The sequence below is a fragment of the Etheostoma cragini genome, chromosome 8 (assembly GCF_013103735.1).
Source record: "Etheostoma cragini isolate CJK2018 chromosome 8, CSU_Ecrag_1.0, whole genome shotgun sequence".
Taxonomy (NCBI): Eukaryota; Metazoa; Chordata; class Actinopteri; order Perciformes; family Percidae; genus Etheostoma; species Etheostoma cragini.
The window spans coordinates 6,627,210-6,643,185 of record NC_048414.1 but is presented as its reverse complement, the minus strand read 5'-3'; the positions used below and the strand labels follow the sequence as shown (position 1 = coordinate 6,643,185).

Genomic DNA, 15,976 nt, shown 5'->3' with positions numbered 1-15,976 from the left:
ATTACCATAAAATTAAAATCAACTAATAAATGATGGTATTATAAATCGGCAGCAATTAAAATGAGGCCCACCTTTACCAGCTGCAACATTAAAGTGGTGTGGGAATTCTGCACAATGAGTAGCTACTTTTACGTTTGGTACTTGCAAGTATCTCTTTGATTACAGCAATTCAAGGTTATTCAAACAAGATAAACACAAGGTCGGGTTGTTACTGTTGAATTGCTTTTATTTCAAACAGCATTCACACAATACACTGTATTCTTGAGGCACATTCACATCAAGTGCTAAATAACTTCATGCATTGTTGAATGTAGGCTACAGCTTTGTTAAATTGAATGCAAATGTTGATTTGAAATGAAAATATTGCTTTATTATTTGGCACAGTAGGAAATATTGTCTATTATATGACCACAGGTGTGTTCTTTTTGGATTGATTTTCAAAGTGAGGCGAGGAATGCATTGAGAACTTGACCAAAAACGTAGACTAGGTTCTGCTTGAATAAATAAAAATCACAACAATGCATAAGGCTGATGATACTTTTAGAGATAGCAGTTATTTCACATGATAATTCACATTCAAAAGTTACAACAAAACAGGACTATTGCACAATGTTGTAGAGAATATCTCAGACCACCTTGAAATTCTGACTTTTACAAGACCCTTGCCACATAATCTTCATTTTAACTGTAAAACCTTTTAGCAATATAACCATTCAAATGTTAAAAGTGGCTCCTATTGGTTTCAACCAGGAACTGCTAATGAGAAGTTTACAGGTATCGTACTGAGAAAAGCTAAAATTAGTGTGACAAGTGCCTGGTGAAAAACAACTACATGATAATTCAGAATATGAAGGTGATTCCTCTAAGCAAAAGGAACTTTAAATCCATTTAAAAGAGTTAGTATACTTTACATCACATGTTGAATTCCCAGAGGTGTTGTAATTATAATTAATGGATCAGCAACAGTATTGTTAATATTTAGTGTGGTTTAACTTAAATTGGAATCTGACGTCTATTTAAGTTGTAATACTATGAAAAACACGAGTGTGACTTTAGAGTTAAACAACATTTACACTGTTAAATATGTTTATGCAACTTGTATTGAATTAATCATGGTGAAAATATAACAATAAAACATGACATTAATATGCTGATTACATATGATTTGACCATCCTGTTACAACTGCTACAAATTACAATTATTTCACCTGGATAAGAGTACCTGGATTTTCATCAAAAGCATAATAAATACTGAACATACTAAAACATTTATTATTTGTCAATCTCACTGTTTACAAATTACACAAGCAAATCCATTAGAGTTAACTCATTTCGGCTCTAAAACCGCTACAAAATCAATGAAGAAGGTGCAATCAATGACTGGTTTGAAAAGACAAATCGTTTTTTCCTGAAAAAGAGAAAATCTCACCCTGCCGTCCAGTTGGTCATTCTCTAGACAGCTAACAGGCTACAACCAGAGTAGGCACCATGCAGAGAGGGTGTTCCGCCTGCCTAGGCTGGGCTCCTTTTGTTAATTAAAATTCACATCAAAGTCCAAAATGAAATTTCTGAACAAAACTTTTGAGAAGGGAAAAAGTATACACATACATGTCTCCTCTGCTGTTGTTGTGGTGGAGTATTGTAATTCATCCAGATTCTCAAGCCAAGGGCACAAGGTAAAGATAAAGAATGCACACCATTTGAAAACTCATCAATTACTTTAAGTGTGAAGTTTGGGATATGCACTTCTCCTTTCTAAATGCCACCCTCACCCATAATGCACCCGAGCCAGAATGAAGCCAAATGCTACAGACAGGATTTATGCGCATATTTGATCCAGGGATCAGAGTCAAACACCAGCATTAAAGGTTCCTCCCCTTTACATGAAGATAAGGTGTTTACTTCAATTGGTTACTCACCAGCAGAGCGACTTATACCCCACACAAGATCCTCATGTGGGCCAAACACTCTTATCTTACTCAAAACAGATTTGAACATGGCACCAAATAAAGGGAGAGAACGTGAATAATCGAGTGTTTTACTTGAAACAGGTTGTGTGTTTGAAAGCAAAGAGGGCTAGATCCTGCGCAGAGGGTGCCACATGGACACAGGCTTCCTCAGAGTAGCCAACATCTGGTTCCAGTGGGTGATCCCCATCCCACTGGCCTCTGGGCCGATGATCACATGGCCCAGGTTCTCGCCCCGGCCGTCGTCAGTGGCCTCTGCCACTGTCACCCTCAGGGAGAGTTCCTGCAGACGGCATAACATGATTACACAACCTGCTGTGCAAGCATGACTAAGCATCTTCTTTACAGTGTGGTTAGTCCAGATATTCATAAAAATCAGTTAAATGGACATGTGTAATAACTATATTTATTGAGTGTATATTATTTGTTTTAGGAATTTTAACCTCATCGCTTTTTAGTCTCATTTAATTGCATTACTATTTGGCTCATTTTGTAAATAACCAGAAGCATGGGAATTGTAGGCTGAACTGAAGGCTGAAATATTTTAACAACTACTGGATGGATTGCCATGCCATTTTATACAGTTATTCATGAACGCCAAAGGAGGAATCCTAAAGTTGTTGGGGTTTCCCTGACTATTGCTGTGGAGTCACCATGAGATCTACATTTGTAGTTTTGAGTGAATTGTTTTAATAACTATTGGATAAATTGCAATGACATTTGGTACACTCATGTCCCCTAAAGATCTCTCAAACATGTCCAATACTTTGATTTACGACCCAATACCTTCAAAGCTAATGACCTCAGCTATAGCCTACTTTGTGTTTAGTGGTAATTAGCAAATATTAGCATAGTAACACGTTAAACGTACTGTAGATGGTGAACCTCAAAAACAAGCAGTCTGCCTGCTCAATATCAGCACGTTAGCATTTTCACTGTGAGTATATTAGCATGCTGCCATTAGCACCACCATGCAGCCTCACAGAGCAATTAATGTGGGTGTAGACTCTTAGTTTTGTTGATACTTCTGTATGCATACTCATTTGCTGTTACTGTATTGTTATACTAAATAAATATTAACTTATTTAACCAGGATCTCTCCAATTATCTCTCTTCTTTTTATGAGGTAACACAAAAGCACAAGAATCCAGAAGAAAGAGTCATGAAGGACAAATGCTTAACTATTCTAAGAAGACCCTGTTTATTGCAAACACATTGTCAGTAATCATTATGAAAAAAATGATGTGAATTCCATACAGTCCACTGAACATGTAAATTATCTGTCAGCTGTATGTGCATGTTGAACAACACAATGTTCATATTGTTGCTGTAAAGATTAAAATACTGGTGTGGTGCCACTACTGACAATGCTGGTATATTATTATATTACTGTTTGTAGCTTTCTCATCTTTTCCTTTGACTTAAATTCCCCATGTGGATTAATAAGATTAATTATATAATTTCCTCATTCAGGCCTAGTTCGGTGCCATAGTCTAAAGTGTCACCTGCAGGACGATGGACGGCACAGAGAAGATCATAGCTTCATTGAAGATGGGGTTTGTGTCGTCCCTTTTGGTGGAAGTCTTCTTCTTGCTGATCTTCCTGCCATCTTGCAGGAGATACACTTTGACAAACGGATCTGATAACAACAACGACCAAACGAGATTAGGACCCCATTTAAAGCTTCTAGAACTCAAGCTACACATGCACAAACATAAAACAACCCCCACACGCAGTTTGTAGAGCATGTAATAAACTCCTCATTGAAGAGTAATCAATTAGAAGCACAGTCCTGTACACACAATTAGCTCTGTGGATGATAATGATAATGTTTCAGTGGGTGACCTTTATTGGTACAAATTTAGCGTGGCATTTATCTGGTTATTTCATGTAATGAACAATTCATTTACGTGAGTCCCATCTGTCTGTATATGTAAATGAACAAATGTATCCTCTGGGAGCTGACATTGAGAGTCTGTTGTTACTAACTCAGTAAGTTTTGTGTACAGTCAAGGGATAAGAGTGATTTTGAAAAATTGTATCAATTCAAAGGCAGACAGAGACTTGGATTTACAGGTAGTTATACAAAGAGTTACAAAACAGACACATGTCCCTGACCTGCAGTGTTCTTGCTGTTGGTCCACAAAAGGTTCTTGCACTTGGCCACAACCACTGTGAGGCGCTCTGCTGTTGGCAAATAGCTGAGAGACAACAGGATCTCCCCAACTGCATCCACAGCCTGTGGAGTCATAGCAGACATTACATTTAATATTACATGCGGCAGTCTGGGAGATGATGTGACAGAAAGCACACATATTTGGGAAATGTTAATCAAATTAAAATTGCCTAATTTGATGATCTGTATATTATGTATTGTTTATTTTATTGTAAATAATCTAAATGGAAATTTAATGCATCAAGTTGTAATAGCTTTTAGAAATTTCTAAAAGTATGAACTGATCATAATTAAACCTGGTCACTGTTTCATTGGCATACTCTAGTCTTTACAGCCATGGATACTGTTGCTGATATAAATAATGTGAGTAAGACAGGAGTCATTTTGTCAATGACGTTGATGAGGATGGAGTCTTCATAGAATCATCATTCATGCTACTGTAGTTTGTGATCACTTTTTCTCATGGTTGGAATAGAATAGAATGCCTTTATTGTCCCTTTACAGTGTTGACACAAAATAAAAGATAAGAATATAAAATATGAAAATAATCAAAAGTCAAAAATTTAAAAAATTTAAAATGTGGGTAGTGCAGAGAAAAAAAAAGAGGGGGGGGGGGGGGGGGGGGGTGGTGCCGTCCGGAGAGCAACTGTATGCATATATATGAAATGGCTTGAATATTGCCAGAATTTGTTTAACTGGGAAAGCAGAACAAACCATCAGAATGGTTGTGACGGTTGAAAACTCCTTTAGTGTGTTTTTCTTGGATAATAATTATCTATTATGCATTACATTTAGGAAGAAATCCCCTCAACTCAGATTCCTATTTATAGAAAATGACATGTAGTTTTGCTGAACGTCCAGCAGGGGTTCTCAGACAACAATATGCTTTCTTAAACAGCACAATAAATGCAGTATTTAGATATATTAGTTTTCTGAAAAAGGTAGTACCTGTCATACTGGAAATGTGCACTGTGCCACTTAGTGTATAACTCACCTTATTGACATCTTGAAGGTAGAGCCAGGCGTTGAATGGTCTGATGGTCAGGTCCAGGTCTGACAGCTTGAGATCTGCCAATCCTGCGCTGATGTTTCTCTCGTCAGCATCAATACCAAAAGCGGCACAACGCAGACTGTACTCCTCCAACAAGGAGGAGTCCATGGGGATGGAGAAGTGCTCATCAAAAATCACGGTGAATGCATTCTTCTGGACCTGTAAGAGGCAGAAGATGGTTAAAATGTAGGAATTTACATATATATATTTTTAAATGAAACAATCACCCTCCAGATAATTTAACTTTGTGTCAATTTGAGAGGCATCACCGGACAAGAGGATGATCAGCTTAATTAAGCTTAGATAGTTTAATTTAGTTGATTCCGACTTATGACTCCTTCACAAAAGTCACTGCTGCAAAATTCAAACTACCACAAAAAAGATTGTAGGCTGTAACATCTGTTAGTCTCTGTATCTTCTACCTGACTCGCTTGAATTTAGTGTATGGCTGTGAAGGATAAACAGCCAAATATTTTTTATTTATTAGAACTTTTGTAAAAGAGTTCACCAACAAATAAAAATTACAACAGACTGAGATTTCTACTCCCACTGTATACAAAGGAGGTAAACGTTTTGGGTGGTAAAAACAAAAATAGTACCACTAAGCTCCTGGCAGGCTGTGCTGTGGCCTGTCATGAGTAATGGGACATTCTATCTGAAAAGACACTGCTGTTTTTTTAAATGAAATATTTCAATGTTACCAGCATCACAATCTATTCACTTCACAGAGACGCTGTAGATAGATGAACTCTAGCTATTAAAGTAACGACCATACTCCTCATTGACTTGTTTAGTGTACAGCCCTTATTTATTTTTTAACGTATCAGTACACACTTTCTTTGCCAACCTTTTGCCCTTTCTGGTTAGATGCCAAACTGCATTTTGTTGTACCGGTGCTTACTGTGTACAAATACAATAAAGTTGAATCTTCATTTAAATCAAACTGAACGTAAACGTATACTTCTATTACTAAAAACAACATTATCTGAGTAAATAAGGCAAGCAATAATCAAAATAGAAGCCATAGAACTGAACTGAGCTGAGCTAAACACCAGGAAGAACAGTTTAGGTTTGCAGAAAAAGTAACATTATTACTTTTCCAAGATGCCGAGTTCCATCAATTGCTAAAGTACGTAAGTTACCCGGCAACTAATAAATGGGGAGAAGCGAGGGGATTTAATAGCTCCTTTTCACACCTGTGGCTGTTCTTTAAGTGTGAAATACAATGAGTAATATAACTGCTAAATACAATACAAATTCTTATACAAAAAACAAAAGCATGTGTTGTGGTCAGGAATTGTTTTCAATGAAACAACAATTCACTGTACAGTGAAAGAATTGGGAATTTAAAGAACTGGGTCTGATCAGCCTGTGAGGCCGACCTTAGATCCTGCCTCATTTCAAACAGAAGAATAGCATCATAATCATACATCCAACACAGAAAAGACCCTGCTGCGACTGCTGCTGTACAAATACAGTATGTACATCAAGATAGAAAGCATCCAAAGCAGGGAGTATCTCTCTGCGAGCCCGGCACACAGGCCTGCACCCCATCCACACAACATGTCTGTCTGCACTGTTAGGCTTATCGCTTAGAGGGATAGCATTGGCGATGTGTGTGTTGAAAATGAGGCAATAAAAGTTCAGAGAGAGGTCGTGTGTGTGAGCTACTCAACAGAAAAAAAGAAGAAAATGGGCATGCACATTATTGCAGAGAGATGGCAAATTAATAGGGAAAAAAGAGATAAGGGGGAAATGGGATGAAAAAGGGAGAAAAACAGTGACTTCAAGAACAAAAGGAGGAAGAAAAAGCAGTGAGAGAGAGAGAGAGAGAAAAAAAGAGAGAGAGAGGCTGGCTTCACCATTAGGGTGAGATAAGCTGTTGTCAGCATTTCTAAGGTCTTGGTGAGTCTATGTGCCGTCTCTCTCAGCCTGCACAAACTGTGCAAGACAACCGGTACATTGACACGAGGCGAGTGAGTTTTCTGGCAGCGTCTCGCTGAGAGCAGAAGGCAAGAAGCAGGTGTAGCAGATGGAGGAATGTCGCCTTGTTCTCTTCCTGCCGAAAGGTCACTTCATGTTAGATTAAAGCTTTGCTTTCATTGTTTTATTTGAGAATTCCAAAAAAAGTCAAAGAAAAACACATTTCTGCCAGGAAAATGAAATAAAAAATATGCACAACAAGAATACAAGCAAATTATGAGACACTAAGAAAAATTAAAACATAACTTAATAGAGGCTATAATATTTATTTTAGATTAAAGGAGAATTCCAGTCAATTTCAACATGTATCTGTTGTTTGTAAATTTGGAGTGCTGTCAGTAGAGAGAAAACAAAAAAGATTTGTGCTGCCCACACCAAGTTATTAACCTGCTAGCGTTAACACTCAACAGACTTGAACAGGGCAAGTTTTAAACATGTTTTTAGCCTCTAAACATGCTACAAATGTCATTACATGTGCCTCGCCATGTGCAGTTATTCCTTTCCGAGTGAACACACAGCAAATTTGACTGCAGTAGATGTGACAGATACGAGTGTTTCGACTAGTATGGACTTCACTGGAAAACAGGAAATAAACAGAGGTATATGCACTGGCTGAAATAACTCAAACTGTATGCCTTTCTGTCAATTATTAGCTAGTTACTTACATACTAACTTAAAAATGTTGACTTAGCTTAACTAGTAACGAGATAATATGGTTTATATTGTCTCATGGTAGGCCTATATATTGTCATATAAAACAACCCTTTTATCTTATCACCACTCATCTATATTATATTGTGATTTGCGGCATCATCATTAATATTTAAACTGAGTGAACTGAAAATGAATCACTTCTTGTTGTAAGGATTGTTATAAATGTCATTGTAATATAGCATAGTAAATATTATCACCATTATAACATCAAATGCCGGTAAAACAAAGTTACAGGTTACATTTCAGAGTGAGGGAACTGAAAGTCATTCACATCTATTCCTGATGAAGGCAAAGGATGTGAAATTGGCCTTCCTGACTACGTCCAGCTCCCAGGGGGCTCGCCACTCAAGTAAATGAAATGGGCTCCTCCGTCAGACAGAAAGGAATTGCCTTGTCAAGCTGCAGGATCAAGCGCCTCTTACCCTGTGGGACATATCGCTGTCTCTGTAAAATTCAGCCACGGCTAAAATCTTCAACACAGTTCAAGGGGGCCAAAGCTGCCCCCTGAGTGTAACAGCTTCAGACGTGACAGTCTCACTGCTTTCCCTTAACTTCAGGAGCCACTTTTATCCTCAGTCCTTTGCCTGAGTTTATCATCATGGCTTAACAGCTAATTAATTATCTGAGAAGCTTGTCTTCCCCCTCAGTCCTGAATCTTAGCCCCATTAGTAGTATGGTGGCAGTTAGCCTATGCTGAAAGTCTCTAACGATGAAATTAAATAATTCTTTAATCCTCAAAGAATATTTGAAACAGAAACAAACTAACAATGCGTTTGTTTAACATCGACATAATAGCCATGTTGCACATGTATTCACACTTACAAACACACTCTGTAGTGTGAATTTGCTGTATCATTTTTTTTTTCATCTTTGAGTTTTGGACTGTTGGTGGGACAAAACAATCAATGTGCCCTTGCAATGGCTATTTTTAGCCATGCTAGTGGTCTGTCCATCAATTTTGTCCGGTCTGCAATATCTCTGTATAAACTGTCTATAAGATGTAAATCATCAAAGTTGGTACAGATAGCCAACACATTATTATACATACATATCGGACGCCATTTTAAGAATCTAAAAGCGCATGCCGTGAAGCGAATGGCCCAGGTGCGTTTAGGGCGTGTCCAAATCCACTTTTGCTAGTTACTCGATCACTTCCTGATGCCTCAAGATAGCAACACCCCAAGAATTCACCTGCACACACCTCATGTAAGACCAGCACGCCCATGGGTGCAAAGGTGGGCGCAGGTGCAGTTGCTATTCAAACAACGTGGGCGCTGTATGGTCTTAAAACAGCAAATACGCTTGCGTTGGGTTTTGCACCGCGCTATGCCGGAGCACGATACGGACCATGGTGTCTATCCATGAGGTCTAACAAAAGTCTTGAATGTATTTTATTCCATCTGCAAAGCAGATTTTTTTTTTTTATTTTCTATAATGTTAACTTGCTAGCAGTATTCCTCTTGACTACCTTATTCCTCGCGCACTGCTGTGTTTCTTGGTGCGTAATTTTCTGCTCAGCATAACTGACCTCTAACTCATTTTAGATTTTAATATTCAAAGAGACACAACTACTATTTTCAATGTTAAGCATTCACACTCAAGTGCATGTAGCTCCACACACTGAGGAAAACCACATAAAATCCCTTCAGTGTTTTTTCCTGTTAATCAAGACACACATATTTGTATGTGCACAAAAAGACAACGGCTTCCTTACCCTTGTGACTCCCACATTGAGATCCTCTGGCCCCAGGGAGACTCTGATGAAGCAGCCGGGGAAGTCTCCTTCCTCCCTCTCCAGCAGGTCTTTGCCCTGGTGCAGAGCGATGTGGAGCACGCCCGCCCCCTGACCCGGTTGTCTGGACTGCTCAAACTCGAGCGTTACCTCCAGCTGGCCAACGGTGAAGTCGTGGCCGAAGTTGTTTGCGATGGAGGAAATGGAGCTGAGTGAGTCGGTGGAGATGGACCGGTGGAGCTGAGCCATGCCTGTCGGGTCCAACTCCCGGCTCATCAGCTCCAGGTGGCCCAGGTCCCTGAAGGCGTCCGGGGTGTCACAGAGGGCCAGGCTGGGCTTGCGGCTGGAAGTGGCAGAGGTCCGCCGGTGGTTGTTGGCAGCGACTCGCTTCAAGGAGTAATTAAGTAAGGGATGAAGAACATTTTAAAAAGTACTGAGATAGAAAACTCACAGTGAGCTAGGTATGTTCAAAAAGTGCCAATAACTGTATCGATACCGATACCCATACCGTGACTTTCATACCGGTGATAACGATACATATTTCGAAACCAATTTCATGAAATCCATTTTTTTTTTAAGTACAACATTACACGTTACTACGCAAATCTTTTTCATGTACCTGCATGCCTTTTACAACGTGTAATGTTTGACAGCCAATCGCCAGCATATTTATCTTCGATAGGTAGAAGCATGCTGCATGCTTGTTGGCTCACTGACGCTGATGAGATTTACGAGCCGCACATGGACATTTAAAAAAATTAAATGAAACTCACTGTAAAGCTCTGTGAGCGGAGCTGCAGATTCAGGTGATGACTCCCTGTAGGTTCATCACTATGAGCAACGCCTTTCACATTATTTTTTACAATAGTTGCTTTTACCTAACTCGTGTCCACCCTTTCTAGTTTTTACCATTATTGCTGTCATAAAAATTACACTCTCCAAAGCAACTGCTGAGATCTGGTTAACACAGTGACGTTGCTAACAAGAGGTCGAAATGGGCAAAAAACATGTCAGATGATCAGGTTAGCCAAAGTAATTTGGAGGAGAAAACAAAGATGATTGATGACATCATTACTCAGTGTTTACTAGTCAGTTACTAGTCAGTTTACTAGTACTGTTAATCTTTGTTTTGGTAATGTTGCCGTCTTCCCAGGTCTCAGATATGACATTGGTTAGTGCATATCATCATAACCGATAGATACAATGGTCACACTTACAAAAATAAGACCGAAATTGTAATAAGAAATTTTAATAATAGAGATAGCCAATCATGTGCTATTGAGGCCCAAGACACTGAAAACTTGGAAAGAAAAACCTGCAGGCTCTCAACCTTCTGGGCAACATGATTGCTCCCCACTTGCTCCAAGTGTAGACGCTGGTTGATTTTGCTTCTAACTGCAACTTCCCTAAACTTCTTGCCTCCCTGTTTTTTTTAAATATAGGTATATTTTGTGCACAACATGTAAAATGTACCTTTTGTCTGACTTCTGAAAAGGAGGTTCCATATTTTTCTTGCAGATATCGATAGTCAAAGTTAGGGAATGGAGACGGTGCAGGGAACGTTCCAGATTTCCACAACTTCCAGATGTTAAGCCCGGCCATGGCAAGTAGCACGAAGAAGCCCACCAGGTAGATCCCCACCTCCCAGCCAGGCGGGTTGCGCACCACTGAAACAGACACAAATCAAGTCCTTCCATTTCAGCATTGGTAGCATAATATTTGGCCTAATAACTGTCCCTATTTTATATTTGATGGGGGTGTTTGATCACTGGTGGACGTGCACAGTTTAGGAAAAACAGAGAGAAAGGCTTTTTATGTTAAGACCAGTAGGAAACTGATAAGCTCCCAATCTTCAGCACAGTCAGCCACTCTTTCAGGCCTTGTTATTTACAGTAGCACTGAAAATTGGGAATACTTTGGGAGCATTTGGGATGCATAAAGTTTTATGTAAATCAGACAATAGTTTGGGACAAAATGACAGACAAATTAAAATGGCCGCGCTAAATTAAACGTCAGAGCATCTCCTTCAGAGAGGGATTATGAGGACGTGCCAAGCTGGCTTTCTGAAGATGAATTGCTTCCGTGGGAGGACTTTGACAGCTTTATCTGTTCTTTTTAACACAAGAAATAAGCCAATTATAGGGAAGGTAAAAAAGCAAGGCCTTCAGCAAGAGACGAGGCCGGTGGAGTTTAAATCTTGTGTAAAAAGGTGACAATAGCTGTCAAACAATAGACCACAGAATAAAAACACAAACAGCGTCACATACATCAACACTCTGGATAGAATCATAAGCATTAATCCACTAAAGCATTAGATACTCATGCAGAAAAAGAAAATAGTAAAGCAATATGCTGGAACTGTCCACTCACCACTTAGATGGTAGCCTGATATATCCCCACTTTGAGCGGAGGACATGGTGCTGCAGCCAGCCTGAAAAAACAAACAAAAAACATCCAAACATAAAATCTATTCGAGTGCCTTTTGATGTCAGAGGCCATAACGTTCTTGAGTCAGATTGTTGCCAGATTTGATATTTGAACAAACTACACAAAGAAAAACAGAATTAATTCAAAATGGCATTTTGGTTCATCATCCACTATAAAAATCAAGTTATTTTTCCTCTGAAATATACTGGTACTGTTTTGCAAAATGAAATTAAGTTTTCAACCTTTTCAAGTAAAAAACATTTTAAAAACATCCATCCTTATAACCATCCATCCATCCATCCATCTTCGACCGCTTATCCGGTATCGGGTCGCGGTCCTTATAACCTCTCAATCTAAATATTTTGCCTCTAACATGAATTAGAGTGAACATGGCTGAATTAAAGGACACAAACACGGTGTAAACAGTCTGTAAACTTACAAAGTTCTCAAAGCTTCAGTTCACACGAAAGGACTATCATTATGCTACTATGGAAGTGTGGTGCTATTTTGAATATTTATTTTGGTATAAATAGCGATTTCTTTTTACTATACCAGTGCCCCGACTACTAGCGTTACACGCTAATAAGAGGTTTTGGCTATAACTGGTCACATTCGATAAGCATTAAATTTAATTTCCTAGAGAACGGTCCACTTGGTACCCATGTGTTATTGACCCCTAGGTTCATTTTGCACCGGAATTGTCCTTTAAGCTGCTTTTTGGACCACAGGGCAAGATGTACTGTGGGGACCTAACAACTCCTGACATCTACTGTTGCTTCAGCTACATGAACAGGAAAGGGGTACCTGCACAATAACATATTCATGACAAGAGATGTCCGGACTCTTGGTACATTTTTGCTCTGGGTCAGTTTACAGGACTTGTTTTTTTTTGCCAACCAAAGACTCCACAAGCTGAACAACACTCCTTCAAGTAAAGGGAAAACCAGTGAACTCACCTGCCGAGGTGATCAGTTCAAATGAAAACTGCAGGTTTTGGCTAAAACAGGTTGATACCACATAATTACATAAACAAGTGTTTTTTTGGTTAAGGCTTGGTTAGGTTTAGTCGATTAGAACTACTTTGTTTAAGGTTAAGGAAAGATAGTGACAATGGTTTAAAGGTGTAATTCACTCATACTGCAGTTCAATTCATGGTTTAAAAGCAGAAGCAGAGATATGGTCATTTTAATTTCACAGATACTTAGCTTGTTAAAACCTTGCTTCTACATAACCCACAATGTTGTCTATATCCACAACTTTCCATGATCTACCTCCGCAGCGCTGTGGAGGAAGGTCTGGCAATGCAAGATTACCCACAATTCAACTCAACTTCTGACAGTTTGGTCAGAGATTCAGCTGTGTTAGGCTAGTAGTGGCTAATGTTGCCTTGAGCTGCTTTAGCAAAATGAGAAGCGGGCTGTAGAGGCCTGGAACAATACATTTTTTCTAACTGCACACCCCCAGTTTATTTTTAGTTTTCAAACTTGTACTCCTCAGCCCCAACTGACTACAATTAATCAGACTTTGCACAGCTAGCTCTGGGGACACTAATGGCTTCATTCACCTTTTTAGTAGAACTCCTCAAAACCTGTAAACAGACTCTGTTGTGTAACAACAGTGGATGTCTCTTTTAAGGAAACAACTGTTGGTTAGAGACGAGATGTAAATTCAGATGCTTAAGAAAAAAATTATCAATATTACAGAAGACATTTTACAATTGTTGTTTGGAAAAAATGCACTAGTTTTTTTTCCTCCTCTCCATACAAGCCAGCAGACAAAGACAATCATCCACCTCAACTTCCTCCCTTCCAGGTTTGGTGGGTATATGGCAAAATCATCTTACTTTTGTCTTTGCTAGTCTTCTTTTTTTTTCAAGATATTTTTGGGGCATTTTCAGCCTTTATTTTTTATTTTTTACTTTACATTAGGACAGCTGAAGACATGAAAGGGGAGAGAGAGGTGGAACGAGATACAAAACAACATACCAACTGAGCTATCGGCCCGTCCTTGGCTAGTTATGGTTCAAGACTTTGCATGTCAGTAAAAACCTAAACCTAGGTGGTTTTAAATCTAATTACTAATGCTGCTGATGCTGCTGTTTTCCAATGAGAGCAGACGCACATCTGGCTATGTTTACTCTAGTTCATGTTGAAAGACTTGGGAAAGATTGAGGGCATATTTTAGACAGCAATAAAATACATCTGTAAATATCTTAAATAATTATACAGTATGTTGAGCTCCCGACACACATTGATTTTCAGACATTAGTACTGTTCCTGCGTGAGCATATACTTCAATTCGACTGTAACTGCAAGGACTGCGAAAGATGAAAAAGTGGATTTTGGGGTCCAGTTTACATGGTTATTTGTCAAAGAAATAGCAGCAGGTCCTGTTTTTCAAGAGCAAAAAGAAAAAAGTATTTTTCTGCTCCCCCTTTGTCTTCCTCCGCAAAACAAAAATAATAGAAGCGATGGACGAAGCCGGGTGACTCATTCCTCTACCCAACCTCCCCTCCTGCACCCCCGCTTGTTGGAATCTCCCCATATGTCAGTTGCTCAGGAGAAATGGGAGCATTACACTAATGATATAGAAAAAGGCTGGGAAGGGGGGGGGGTTGGGGGCTATTCAATTCTGATGAGCGCTTTGCGGACCACAGCCATGCAGGCCAATTAAAGTGGCTGACGCAGTGCAGGGCCCACTGACATCTGCTGATATGGCATTTGTAAGGCATTGTGAATCTTTTGCAGAGAAGGAAGTGCCGACCCCCCCCCCCCCAAAAAAACAAAAAAACAAAACAAAACAACAACAACTAAAAAATAACATAGAAATCAGCTTTGTACAAGGGTACAGGTAACATAGAGGAGGTCTAGAGGAAGCCTAAGAGGAGGCAGGATCAAGGATGGGGAGGGAAAGAACGAGAGCGGAAGAGAGCAGTTTATTGTTTCAGACAGATGAAGTGAATAATCTGGGAGGTAGCGTGGGTGCCCTGGTTCCTCAGTGGCTTTAAGGTGGCAGAATTCTCCTCAAATAGAAATACATTGGAAAAAAAGGAGACACAGTCTATTAATTTGTAGCAGTAGATGTAAGGAATTGGATGTCATGTGACTAGTCACACAGGTGCAACACTTGGCTAAAATAGTAGCTCCCGATTAGGTTATTACAAGCAGATATTGCTGGTTTGCAGCCTTAAGGTGGAACCCTGGCACGCTGCCTTCAAACAGGGAAGAACGTAATGTTGTTTATAACCGTTGCTGCTCGTTATACTATGGTCTGGGTGAATACTCAATTCTGATTGGCTGCTGGGTGTCCATAAAAAAAGTGTTATAGGACACCTACTAAAGGAGTTCCAGTGAATCTGACTGTACTGTTCTTAATTAATGTGCTACATTAAAACAAAAAGGAAATGTGAATGTCATTTCTAACACTGTTTGGTGCTTCAGTCCTTTGTCCTCTTAACACCACAGGATGGTGCTAACACACAAGCTGCAAGAAGTAAGTTATACTGCCCCTCCAAACTGACTTTGTTGCCTTGTTATTCTAACAACTAATCAGACTTTTCAATTTTTCTAATGTATATTTGGATCCCCATTGTATTTTGCAGTGTCATCAAGTGCTCTTCCTGGGGTCCAAAATACAGTATAATCCCAACAATAATTTGAACATTATAATTTACTCTTGACCTCAAAAACAGTCGCCTGACAACCTGTGGATACACAAATTCCTGACAATTCTATTTCACTGATCTACAGGTGGAGGTAGTCTATATCCTCGACATTCCCCTTCTGGGATTGCTCCTGTGTTGCAAGAAATTCCGCCGGATGCTTATATTTTTTTGTCAATTCCTGTTTGCTTCCACTTTCTTTGTGTTGGATTTTTAAACTCTGGTGGATTTATGAGGACCATGGTTAACTGCTCCTAGACAGCTA

At 39.3% G+C, this 15,976-nt stretch overlaps 1 protein-coding gene and 1 long non-coding RNA gene across 3 annotated transcripts in view; one reads left to right on the top strand and one right to left on the bottom strand.

Moving 5' to 3' along the window:
* Positions 1 to 208: 208 nt before the first annotated feature.
* syt12 (synaptotagmin XII) overlaps positions 209 to 15,976 on the bottom strand; it is a 24,753-nt gene continuing 8,985 nt past the window's right edge. Inside the window, exons 2-9 of one of the 2 annotated variants that reach the window (XR_004657630.1) lie at positions 11,994 to 12,054; positions 11,097 to 11,290; positions 9,606 to 10,010; positions 5,138 to 5,353; positions 4,086 to 4,206; positions 3,473 to 3,606; positions 695 to 2,250; positions 209 to 661 (exon numbers count right to left, since the gene is read on the bottom strand). Coding sequence is in view for 1 of the 2 variants with exons in the window: in XM_034879181.1 (XP_034735072.1) it covers positions 2,077 to 2,250; positions 3,473 to 3,606; positions 4,086 to 4,206; positions 5,138 to 5,353; positions 9,606 to 10,010; positions 11,097 to 11,290; positions 11,994 to 12,039 (1,290 nt within the window). In the remaining variant the exon portion in view is untranslated. Of the gene's footprint in view, positions 2,251 to 3,472; positions 3,607 to 4,085; positions 4,207 to 5,137; positions 5,354 to 9,605; positions 10,011 to 11,096; positions 11,291 to 11,993; positions 12,055 to 15,976 lie in introns of both variants that reach the window. The other variant, XM_034879181.1, reaches the window with a different exon arrangement.
* The window catches only part of LOC117949144, a 21,191-nt gene continuing 14,252 nt past the window's right edge, over positions 9,038 to 15,976 (top strand). The window contains exons 1-2 of the long non-coding RNA XR_004657631.1: positions 9,038 to 9,118; positions 14,985 to 14,990. This is a non-coding gene — a long non-coding RNA (uncharacterized LOC117949144). The remainder of the gene's footprint in view (positions 9,119 to 14,984; positions 14,991 to 15,976) is intronic.